Source organism: Propithecus coquereli, unplaced genomic scaffold, assembly GCF_000956105.1.
Source record: "Propithecus coquereli isolate 6110/MARCELLA unplaced genomic scaffold, Pcoq_1.0 Scaffold137, whole genome shotgun sequence".
NCBI lineage: Eukaryota > Metazoa > Chordata > Mammalia > Primates > Indriidae > Propithecus > Propithecus coquereli.
In genome coordinates, this window is record NW_012137969.1 from 7,754,975 (window position 1) to 7,766,645 (window position 11,671).

The 11,671-nt window shown below is 57.8% G+C and overlaps 1 protein-coding gene across 1 annotated transcript in view; it reads left to right on the forward strand.

Annotated features, from left to right (window-relative positions):
• Positions 1-11,671, forward strand: part of PRKAR1B (protein kinase, cAMP-dependent, regulatory, type I, beta) — a 143,607-nt gene that overhangs the window by 115,072 nt on the left and 16,864 nt on the right. Inside the window, exons 9-10 of the mRNA XM_012639082.1 lie at positions 4,048-4,108; positions 6,661-6,782. Of these exons, the coding sequence (XP_012494536.1) occupies positions 4,048-4,108; positions 6,661-6,782 (183 nt within the window). The remainder of the gene's footprint in view (positions 1-4,047; positions 4,109-6,660; positions 6,783-11,671) is intronic.

The following is an 11,671-nucleotide window of genomic DNA, read 5'->3' on the forward strand; positions in this document are numbered from 1 at the left end:
CACCATCACCATCACCATCATCATCACCATCCCCATCATCACCAACACCATCATTACCATCGTCACCATCACCATCATCACCGTGATCATCACCATCACCGTCATCACCAACACCATCCGCATCATCACCAACATCATCACCATCACCATCCCTATCATCACCATCACCATCACCATCATCACCATCACCATCATCACCATCACCATCACCATCATCACCATCACCATCACCATCATCACTATCATCATCATCACCAGCATCATCATCACCACCACCATCATCACCATCACCGTCACCATCAGCAGCAACATGAGGAACATTTGTTGAGACTCGGTCCTTGCAGTGACGCGGTGGGGCAGGATTTTTATTATCTCCTGTCAGCAGGGTTCCATGATGCAGGTGGCACATCCAAATCCACACTCACGGACTTGATGTGGTGCCCACGGTGTCCTCTGTGCTGCGGCCTGGGAGGCTGGGCGGGGCATCCTCAGGGGCCTCCTGCCTGTCGGGTGTCAGGCTGGGCCGCGCCTTCACGGGGCTCTGACTTTTGTGCTGTGAGCGGGAGGCTCGGCTCAGCTCCGGGAATCTGCGTTTCTGGACATTGAGGAGCAAGGAGCAAGTCGGGGGGGAGGGTCAGGGGGCCGGAAATGGCCTGTGCCTGGCAGCTTGGGACACGTGGGAAAGGTCGGCTCGCCATGGGGGGGCCAGAATAAGCAACTGTGGAAAAACCCTTGGTTTGGCCTGTGGAAGCCTCCCGTGCCCTGGGGACGTACGAGCCAGCCCTCCCCCACTTCATTGCCACTGCATTTTTGTCATATTTTCCAGGGACAGGCTTTCGCCTTGTGTGTCTTTTGTCCAGCCTTTCCCCGCCAGCCCTTTCCCTTCCACAGCAGACCCACCTGCCTCCTTCTCCCCTCCCCCACCTCCCTGCAGGGGCTCCTGCCCCAGTGACTGCGCATCCTCCAGCGGCGGGGAGGGCGAGGACCTGGGGCTGCTCAGGCTCTGTGCTCCGCATCCAGGGCACTGCTGGCCACCCCCCTGCCGTGGCCCCCTCTCTCCCCACGACAGAGCCTCCTTCAATGCCTTAAAGGGTCCCTTTCTAAAGGCGACCTGGGCACACTTTGTACACGTCCTCTGTCCACTCTCGGAGGTTAGAGCCACAACTCCAGGTTTTGCCTCTGTGGTGGTGTCGAGAGACGAGGAGGGGCAGTGGTGGGTGCAGGCCCTGGGGACAGGCAGGGCAGACCCTGCGCCACCACGCACAGTGGTGTACCTCTGGACACGTCCCTCCGGCGTGCTCACCTCTGCTTTCTCTGCGTCCTCGGCTGTCTGGGCTGTGGACTGTGACAGTGCACACCGGCACACCTGAGCACAGCCGCTCCCGCTCCCCGCGGGGCACGTGGTAAAGGCCACCCGAGGTCTGATTGTGATTTCTACTCTTGGGGAGATAGACAGGCGTTTGGGGCTCCTGCCGTCTGGAGTCTTACTCCTCATGCTGGATCCATCTTTTCCCCCCATCTTCTTGCGTTGCTTGGTGAGCTGACAGGAGCTGCAGGCCTGGGTGCAGGGAGGTCCTGCTGCTGCAGGGGCGCAGGGAGGCAGGGAAGCATCCTGGGAGCATCAGGGCCATCTCTGTGGCTAGGCAGGAGTGGCACCCCTGAAGCCAGCGGACATGTGGCAGCTGGGAGAGCCACAGGGTGGGCGCTATGCAAACCCACCGCAGGCCCTAGAAGAGCTTATCATTTCCTCCCTTAAGATTCAGTGTAGCTGGACATAGTAGCTGTTGCTGAGTAACAAATTTCCCCCAAACTCAGTGGCCTGTGGCAGTAATGCAACATTTGTCAGGTAGTTTCTGTGGCTCATGAAGGAAGCGGCTTAGAGGTGGCCCTGGCTGGACCTCTCCTGGGGTCATGGGGGGGTTTGGCAGGTCGAGGGCCGAGGGTTGCCTCTGCTGGCCGCATGGTGCAGGAGGCTCCGCCCCTCCTGGGAGCCTCTCCATGGCTGAGAGATCCTGGCGGGAGCTGGGCAGGAGCCACAGTGCCTTTTACAATCTCGCTTTGGAAATCTGGAACCATCATTCCTTAGCGTCCTCTTGGTTGCACAGGTCAGCCTGTCATTGTGGACAGGACCACAGGTGTGAATGCCAGGAGGGGGGCTGCCACACCAGGTGCAACAAACACTCAGAATAGCAGGGGCTTAACCCTAGGGTCATTTCTCATGTTCAAGAGCTCTGGAAGCAGCCCATCTTGGGGGCAGTGTTCTTCTGTGGGGTCAGGGCACCAGGGCTCCCTTACCTTGCTGCTCTTTCTGTTCCCAAGGGCCCGGCAGGGCTGCTGGGGCACTGGCCATGCTCTCCACATGCCAGATGTCGGAAGGAGGAGAGGAGAGGGGGGTGTTCAGAATTGCACACCCCACCCGTGTGTGAGCTTGGGCAGTCAGCCTGCAGGCCCAGAGGGGAGGTGCCTTGTAAACCGTGCTCGTGGTTTTCCATCTCGGGGTGTTGCAAGGACGTGTGCAGTAGCACATCAGGAAAGTTAAACACCTGCCGTTTGACAGGTGCAGGTGCTGGCACAGCCCTGGGGCTTCCAGAGCCCAGGCTGGGTTTTCATTACTGCCTTGGGTGGTGACTCAGCCCCTCTGAACCTTGGTTTTCTCCCCTGGAAATAAAGATAATGATGCATTCCCCTTACGGGGTTGTCACAGGCCCACGAAGACGGGGTGTCTAAGAGCCTGGGCCCACTCTGAAATGGAGGGCGCTCCCAGCATGGCAGGTGCCCTCCTTCCCTCCTCTCTCCACCAAGGTGACGACTGATCAATGGTCACAGAAAAGCTCCATCACCAGCAGATACTGTCTCTCCATCCCATTCACATGCCAGGGGACTCCCTCCTTGAATTCGTGGCCTTCATCAATTGATGAGGCCATTTGAATTTGAACAAAACCAGGCTTACTTCTCTCCCCATGCACCGTCTGTCTCCGAATGCACAGCGCTTAATAAACTCACTGGCAGGGCTGCTATGTGCAGTTGTGGAGTTCGCACACTGCACAAAGGCCTGGAACAGAGGGCAAAAGGGGCTGAGATCCAGGCTGCTTTTGACTTACTGGGCTGGGGCTGACCGCCTAGGGGCAGGGCCTTATTCTCATTTGCATAAGGGCCCGTCAGCTTGTGAGACGTGTGCTTCAACGAGGTGCGCCTTTTTTCTTTTTCCTGAGACAAGGTCATGCTCTGTCACCCAGGGCTGGAGTGCAGTGGTGTCATCGTAACTCACTGCAGCCTCAAAGTCCTAGGCTTAAGCAATCCTCCTGCCTCAGCCTCCCAAAGAGCCAGGACTACAGGCGTGAGTCACCGTGCCTGGCCAGGCTGCGTTTTTCTAGTCCACATTTCTAATCCTGATGCCAGAGTGAGTGCTAGTTTCTAACTCACATAATGCTGACTAGGCCTGTCACTGGTATTGTATTATTCATCTCGCCTTTATTGGGGCTGAGGGCGGATTTCTTGCCTCTTTTAACTGGGAAGGATGCAGATGAAGCCAGCTTCAGGCGCGTCTGGATCCAGGGTCTTAGCTGATGTCAGCTGTATCGTCTCGTCCACATCACATACTCGATCCCCTGTGTTAGCCTTTGTTTCTCTTTAGGTGTGCATGTGTCTAGGGGCCGGGGCAGCTCTGGGGTGGGTGAGGGACCCTCGCCGCGGACACACCCAGCATCCACCCTCTCAGCTATGAGCACCCTCCAGCAAGTAGACATCCAGGTTCAGGGCTCAGACTGGCTGTGCACACCTCTCGGACCACGCGCTGGCCCATGCAGGGTGGGGTCACCTGCTGCCAGCCAGGGCACTGAGAAACAGCATGGAGTCTCTCCAGAGGAGGGACCAGGCATGGGCAACGTGGTAGCTCACACAGACCCCTGGCCATTGGAGGGTTCTCAGGACTTAGAATGTCACAGGGTCTCCCTTTAAGAGTTCAGGGTCATGTGGGAACATCTGGGAATGTCGGAGGCTTCAGGCACGGAGACCCACCTTCTCCCTGTTCTCCTCTCTCCCAAACAGGGCAGCACGCTGAGAAAACGCAAGATGTACGAAGAGTTCCTGAGCAAGGTCTCCATCCTAGGTCAGTGGCCCCGTCTGTCCGTATGTGGACTCCTCTGCCTCCTTTGGGCACCTGCGGCCACCCAGGCCGTTTTCCCATTGCCCGCGTGGCAACTTCCGGGTACCGTGCAGGTTTGGGACACAGACACACACACACGTGCGCACTCTCACATGCCAGAGCACCGGTGCTGAAACCTCAGTCCCACCCCCTGAGATTCATTCATTCACTAGTGCTGCCGCGCTAACAACCGCCGGTCTTGTTGCCGCCACAATGACAGCTGAGACCCTCTTCCTGCACCGGCGGAGGCGCTGGTGACCCTGGGGCTGAACTGACGGGTGCTGCAGTTTGGAGCAGGCAGGCCCAGGCTGGCAGCCGTTTCCTTCTGCCGTGTCTTGGCTTTTGTCGGCCTGTCAGACACTCTCCCCGCCCGGCCTCCCGTCCGCCCGTTTTGTTTTCCTTTGATTAATGCGATAGCCACCAAGTGTGACCAGCTTCTCCACGGCCTTCCGGAGGAAAAACAACAAGACTGTAATCCCCTCCTCCTGCTCAGTCACCATTAGCTGCACAAAATCCTTCAAAAAGTAGCTGGCGGGACAGTGCCTCATGGCGGGTTTTGGCAGGCGGGGCGCCTTGGAGGGAGCCCGAAGCTGTGACTTTGGCATTTCTCCCTTGCTGGAAACTCGGCCACTGTGCATTGCTGCCCCTGGGGCGTCCCCCGCTCCTGGTGGACGTCGGTTCGGCCCCAGGACCAGAAACTCCCACCCTCAGCACAGTCTGCATGTTGCGGGTGAACCTGCAGAATTACCCTGAGCCCGCAGGGCGGGGTCTCCCTTTCTGGGCAGGTTTACTCGCCCTGGCTTTGTCGAGCCCCGTGGCTGCAGGCCGACCTCTGTGCGGTGCTTTCTGGGACGCCTGCCTGCGCCTACTCAGCACACCTCCCACGGTGCAGGGTTGGAAACACCTTTCAGAAAAGGGCGTGACCATTAAACGCGGGGCTCAGCAGCCTCCCACCCCATTCCTGTGTGGGATTGGCCACTAGCCCGTGTGTCCTGAGGCATGGGGGGTCTCAACTGCAGTAAACAACAAAAATGCCCCCAAATGTTTTGTGTTTCATGAAATGTTCACAGGCTTGAGACATTTAAAAAGTTGGGTCAAAAAGTTTCCACGGCCCAACATATAGTTACTTCCTCTTTTTTTTTTTGAGACATTTTTCTATTTTTAGTAGAGACGGGTATCACTCTTGCTCAGGCTGGTCTTGAACTCCTAAGCTCAAGCGATCCTCCCGCCTTGGCCTCCCAGAGTGCTAGGGTTACAGGTGTGAGCCATTGCACTGGGCCCCAACATATAGTTTTTTCTGACAGTTTTCACCTAAGATTTATGTTGTTGGGAGATAAAGTTATTGCTAATCTTAATTTTTCAGACCTCAGAATACTGCAGGTTTTAAATGTAAGAGAAAAACTTGCTAATCAAATATATGGAAATGAACTTCCTAACTGCCGCTGACTTCTGTAATGAAACGCCTCTTATCACTGCCCTTGTAAGGAAACCAAGAAACAAAACTGCTCTGGATTCATGGCCAGTCTGATTCTGCACCCCTTTCCTCCTAAACACAGGCCAGTTTTGCTCATGAGTTACCTGCGTTCTGTAGCCGCAGGTGTGTGCCGAGGTGCCGCCTGCGGGGACAAAGCTCGGAGCTGTTGAACACAGACCAGCAGCCTTGCCTGTCACCAGGCCCGGGGTTAGCGGGAGGCATTGTCCTCCTTCCAGGCAAGAGTTTTTAAGAAGAGAAATCTCCTTCCTAACCTAGATCTAAAATAAACGCTTGGCTGTTCATTTGTAGCTTGTGGCCAGCAAAGTTTCCTTTGCCAAGAAAGAAATAGTTGATCAGGTGATCATTATTTTCTTATAAAATCTCCCATGGTTATTTTTTCTTCCTTCTAAGACTTAGGGATGGACAGTGACAGGGAAGGGAAGGTGGGAGAGGGTGGGTTATGCATTTGCAGCTGTTAGAGAAAAACCTGGCTTTGGAGTGAAGTATTTTGACCTGAACAATGGAAGCTACACTCTGCCTTGACAGCGCAGCGCAAATGCGATTCTGTATTCTCGGAGCGGCCCTTGGAGGGCGGCGATTATTCTGAATGGGCGATCGCTTCGCTGCTCTGGGTTATTTTAAGGCACTTAGTAGCCGCGGTGCTTAGCGGTGACTCTATTGTCTGCAAAAATATAGGCTGCTCCATTCCTTTGAACATCACAAAAGTATATTCGTACGAACTTAACTTGAACTCAATTTTCTGTCCCTATTATTTCAGTTTCGCCAGCAGTAAGTGGGGAATGGCCCCCCCAATCCCAAGCTGTGCCCCCCAACCCAGCTGGTCAGAGTCCCCAGGCCCTGCAGGCGCAGGTGCTGGGAGCGGCTTTAGTGGCCTCTGCTACTTTCTGCTTCTTCCTCCTTCTCTTACAAAGTTGATTCCGTGGTGGTTTCTGAGGACGAGTTTTGGGCAGAGCGGGTGCCTCGTCCTGGCCTTGGTGACGAGGTGCCGCCCAGTGACTCTGTCCTTGTCCTCCTGCCACAGAGTCCCTGGAGAAGTGGGAGCGCCTGACTGTGGCAGATGCGCTGGAGCCCGTCCAGTTTGAAGACGGAGAGAAAATCGTCGTCCAGGGGGAGCCGGGGGACGACTTCTTCATCATCACAGAGGTGAGTCCTGCTTAGGGCACATGCGCTGCTTGGGGCGGACCTTCCCTTCTGCTCCTGCCCGACACCTTGCACCCTCCTCCCCCTGGGGTAAGAGCTGGCCCCATGTCCCCCCCAAGTATGCCTCCACACCCCACACAACCCCATGACCCACACAACCCCCATGTCCCCCACAACCCGCACACACCCCCAACCCCATGACCCACACAACCCCCATGCCCCCCACACCTCCACAACTCCCGCGCCCCCACGCCCATCCTCCACTGAACATCCTCGTGGAGCGGGTGGGCACCGTGTCACACTCTGGCCACTGAAGAGCCCTCTCACCCTTGCGCATCAAGGTTCTCTTCCTGCGATGCTGGCAGATGCAAAACCCGCGCGTGTGAGAAAGTTGCATAAACCAAGTGCGCACACAGGGGCAGGTGAAACTCGAGCGAGCTGAGCAGGTCGTATCTGTCGGCATCCTGGTTGCGGCAGGTACTACACAGCTTCCAGGCGCGCTCCATGGGGGGAAAATGCATGAATTTAGGGATCTTACCACATTATTTCTACAACTGTGTGTGGATCTACAATAATCACAAAATAAAAATTTTAGTTTTAAAAAGATGGCAGCGATTTCTCTGCCTGAACACACGAGCCACTTTTGCTGTCTCTTGCAACATGGCCCCACTCGGGGCCGGCGACAGTCGGCTCCGTGGAGTCCCTGGGACATGCTGGGCCGTGGTCTGAGGGGGCCACACCCAGCCGTCAGGAACGGGGTGAACAGCAGTCGTGGGAAGAGGGCAGGAGGTCGTGGAACCAGGGGCCTGTGTGTGAACTTCTGGTCGTGGGAATCCACACTTTTGGGGGCCTGTGCCCTGCGTGGGGGGCGCCTCTTCCCAGAGATCAGTGCTGGGGTGAACCTGGGCAGCAACCTCACGTGCAGGTGTGAGTCTTCCCACAGGTGGCCCGGGCACGAGTGAGTGACACTCGTGGCTTCCCTGAGTACACAGAACCGAGTGTGCACTATGTGGTCCGCATGTTCCCCCTTCTCGGGGCCTCTGGGGCGTGGGGGTTTCACAGTCGCAGGCTAGTGAGGCCCATTCTCCAAAGCATGCTTCAGTGTGATGGGGTTTGTGCCACCAATGTCCCACAGCGTGGGCAGCAGAGGACCGTGGTGCCGCCTGGAGGGAACGTCTTGCTGCCCTGGGCTGCTGAGAGGACAAGGAGGTGAGCAGGGGCTCGACCCTGGCAGATGTTCGCCCAGCTTAACCCCGCTCAGGAGCCGATTCCTTGGTTTCAAATAGCAACAAAAGCACCGGCAGAATCACCGAGGCCACTGGCATTCCACGAGCCGACCCGTGCCCCTCTCTGGGACCCAGGCTGTAAAATCAGGACGGCGCGAGTGAAAGCCGAGGGCAGGAAATGCAGATTTCATGTGTGGCCTGTGCCTTCGAGTCCTCATCAGCCCCTGCGTGTTAAAGGTCCCTTCTTCTCCACAACCCGCTGCACCAGCCTATTCCTGCATGGCCTTCCCATCAGGAAAGATCCAGAAGACTCGAGAGTACAGCAGGAGAAACAGCGCGGCAGAGGCCTGAGAGAGCCCTGGGAGATTTCTGCTGTCCTGGAGGAGGCGCCAGGCGGATGTTGACAGCGCCAACTTCACGGAGCTCAGCGGCGTAGGTTTGGGACCCAGAACCCGAGTCACCTCCCTGTCCACATCCCAGCACTGGGAAAGCTCAGAGGAGGCTTGCCGAATGAATGCATGCATGAATGAATGATGCTTGTCTCCACCCAGACTTTCCAGGAGGCTCCAAAAATATTCCCAAAGGGACCCCTGTTGGGAAGCAGGTCTCAGTATTCCCCGTCTGCAGGGTAGGGACGCACTCCATAGTGATGCTTCTTTACAAAGAAAACAGGAAGAAAGAAAGAATAAAGCCACAGGAAGAACTGGTCACGACGCTGGTCGGCACTGGAGGCCGCCTCGGTTGGTAGCCTCGACGTGGCGTAAACCCACCTGTTCCAGCGCCTGGCCCAGCTATGATTCAGAAGCTCCCGCCCTGGGCTTGCCCAGAGCCTGCCATGCCTGTCTCGTGCCGAGGCTTTTGCGTGCGGGTGGGGTGGAAGTGAGGACTTGGTGGGGAATTCTCTGAGGCTTTGATCTCAGAACTTCAGGGGCACCGCTGTCCCTTGCGGCTGCATTTCCATCTTGTTCTGCCCTCGTGCTGGTTGGCAAAGGGAGCCCTGGGGTCTGCAGGACACGGCTGCGGAGCTGTGGGTGCCCCACACACTCAGCTGAAGCTCCTGCCAAGCAGAGAGGATGGTGGGGTGACGTCCCCACAGAACCGTGGCCCGCAGAGCCTCCACGGACACTCAAATGAGCCCACCTAGAGGACCCAGTGGGGACAGTCTCCGCGCTTGTTGTCCGGCTGGCCTTTCGCCCCCAAAGCGGCCTCCTGCCCCCATCGTGCTCTGTAAAAATCTATCTTCTGACTCTGAGTGTCTCACCATGACAGTGGCCTTGCCATGGCATCGCCCTGGGTGTCTTCGGGGCCTGACTTCCCCGGTTGGGAAAACGAAGTTCCTCCAGCCTTCAAGTTGTCACAACCACCCTGAAGTCTGAGACATCACAGGCAGCTGTCTTTCCCGTGAAAACGTGGCGTCTCACTCCCCTCCCTGTGGCACCAGGCTGGCTTTAGCCACGTGCTTCACCAGAGGAATGCAGCAGCAACGGCTGCAGGGCGTCCGAGGCTGGGGGCTGAGAAGCCACCACGGCCTCTGGGAACCTTGTCCTTGGAGCCCTGGGGCCATGGGCCGAGATGCCCCGAGCTCTGGGATCAACGACTACAGCACAAGTGCGCTGTCCCGGACACCCGCCCAGCTCCAGCGCAGGAGGGACCCCGCGTGAGAACCCCCTGCTGATCCTGCCGAGCCGAGAGCTGTGACAGATGATGACAAGATGTGACTTTAAGTCACTAACTCTGGGAAGGGCTTGGTTCCCGTCAGTTATTGCCACCAACACAAGCCGGTAAGCAGAGCCCTGTCCTCGCCTAGACAACAGGGCACAGGCGGCGTCTCTCCGGCACTCTGCCATCAACGGGGGGCGTAGCACTGAAACGAAATGCCTTCGCTGCTCTGGGGTGTTCACTCATTGACAAGAAACTGGCACTCACAGTCCAAATCGGGCCCAGGGACAAATTTATATCATCTTACACAGTGTTTTTTTCAAACATTTGAATTAGTTGTTGGCATTTTAAAATCAGGAGATTTAACATAAAAATCTGCGTCTCTGACTTCTCTTTAAAAACCTGGTCTCTGGCCACACTGGACCTGCTTGCCCGACTGGCCCCAGCTGGCGGGAGCCGAGGCCTCTGGGGGTGTGACGTGTAGCCGTGAGCCACAGCCCCCACCCAGCCCTCTCGCTCCTCAGTGGGCGCTGCAGGCATGCAGGGGCTCATGTGTTTTGATGGTCTGGAGATGGAGGGAGGAGAAACTCCAGCCAGTGTAGACGTGTCTGTCGTTCTTGGGACTGGGCCCCTGGCCGAGGAGTCCAAGGTCAAGTGCAAGAAGATCATGAAGCTGTGTGAGAGAGGCCTGGTCAGGGAGTGTGTCTCCCCAGAGCAGGGAAAGGCAGTGCCCGCTCCGTTCTTGCTCCAGGACGGAGGAGAGTGTCCCCAGAATTGCGCTGGTGCATCTTGTGAGTCCAGGCTGTGCCAATTGTCAGGGGAGCCCCATGCCCCGTGTGTGACCCGACACATCCACACCAGGGGGCCACAGAGGCTGAGGATGCACAGGACCCGCGAGCATCAGTCTGGGGCCCGCCCGGCAGCCCAGTGGCCTGCACTGGCGCAGCGGCATTCCCCAGGCTTCACGTCAAAGAGCGTCATCAACTTTGAGCACCGCCTCCCACGATGTCTATGTCCTGCCTCTCCCGACTGAGGCTTGACCTTGTTGTGTCCCTGCCGGCTCTGGGGGCCGGGCCCAGTTTCTTGAGGTTATCTCTAGGGTTTGCTGAGCCGCATGGTCCATTAGGAGCCGCTGATTCCTGGGGCTCCCGTAGGTGCCCCAGGCAGTGCTGGTGGGTGCCGGCTGCCGCTCCCGGAGGTCCTTTGCACCTGCCACCCACGCCGCTTCCAAGAGGGGCTCTGGAGAGGGATTCGGGGCTGGGGACTGTCGCTGGCTTCATTGGAGGCCTGGCCGCCCACCAGGCATGGGTGGGGAGAGTGGGGTGGTCGTGTCCACATGAGCAGCTACTGCGTGGCCTCTGGAGCGTCACCCACTGCAGGGAGGGGTGGCTTTCACAATGTTACGGTCTCCTTGGCAACTTGGGTTCCCCTTTCCTCTGTGGTCGACCACATTGGGTGAGTCATGGTGGGACCCCAGGTTCATGGGGGTCAGAAACTTGGAACCGACGCAACCCCGGAGCTCTAGAGGCCCCTGGCAACTTGGTGTCCCCGGCCTGGCTGGGCAGCTGTGGGCATCAGGCCCGGCACCAGCCCCACTTTCCCCTTGCGGAGCTGCCTGACGCATGGTGGTTCCGCTGTTGGTTGCTTTGGTTTATGTTTTCCTGAAGCGTGCATGGAGGAGGCTCCGTGTCCGCCACATAGCCGGTGCCAGCATCCCGCTCTGCCCGGGGCTCTCTCCGCCAGGGCCTCTGCGGCCTGCCGGTGCCTTGGCCACGCCCTGCCAGAAGGGGACGATTTCAGGGCTGATTTCCCTTGGGTGTGGGGGGAAGTCCACAGGGGGACCTGGCAGGGACCCCCCTGCCCTGCCCAGGTGTGGGGAACGGCTCCTGCTGCACCTGGCACACCCTGAACACCTGCCAGCTTGGGGGAGCCAACTCCACAGTGGGCCGGGCATCTCAGAGGCCATGGGGGGAGGCAGCGCTGGCTGCAGGGACCCCCCTACTACCC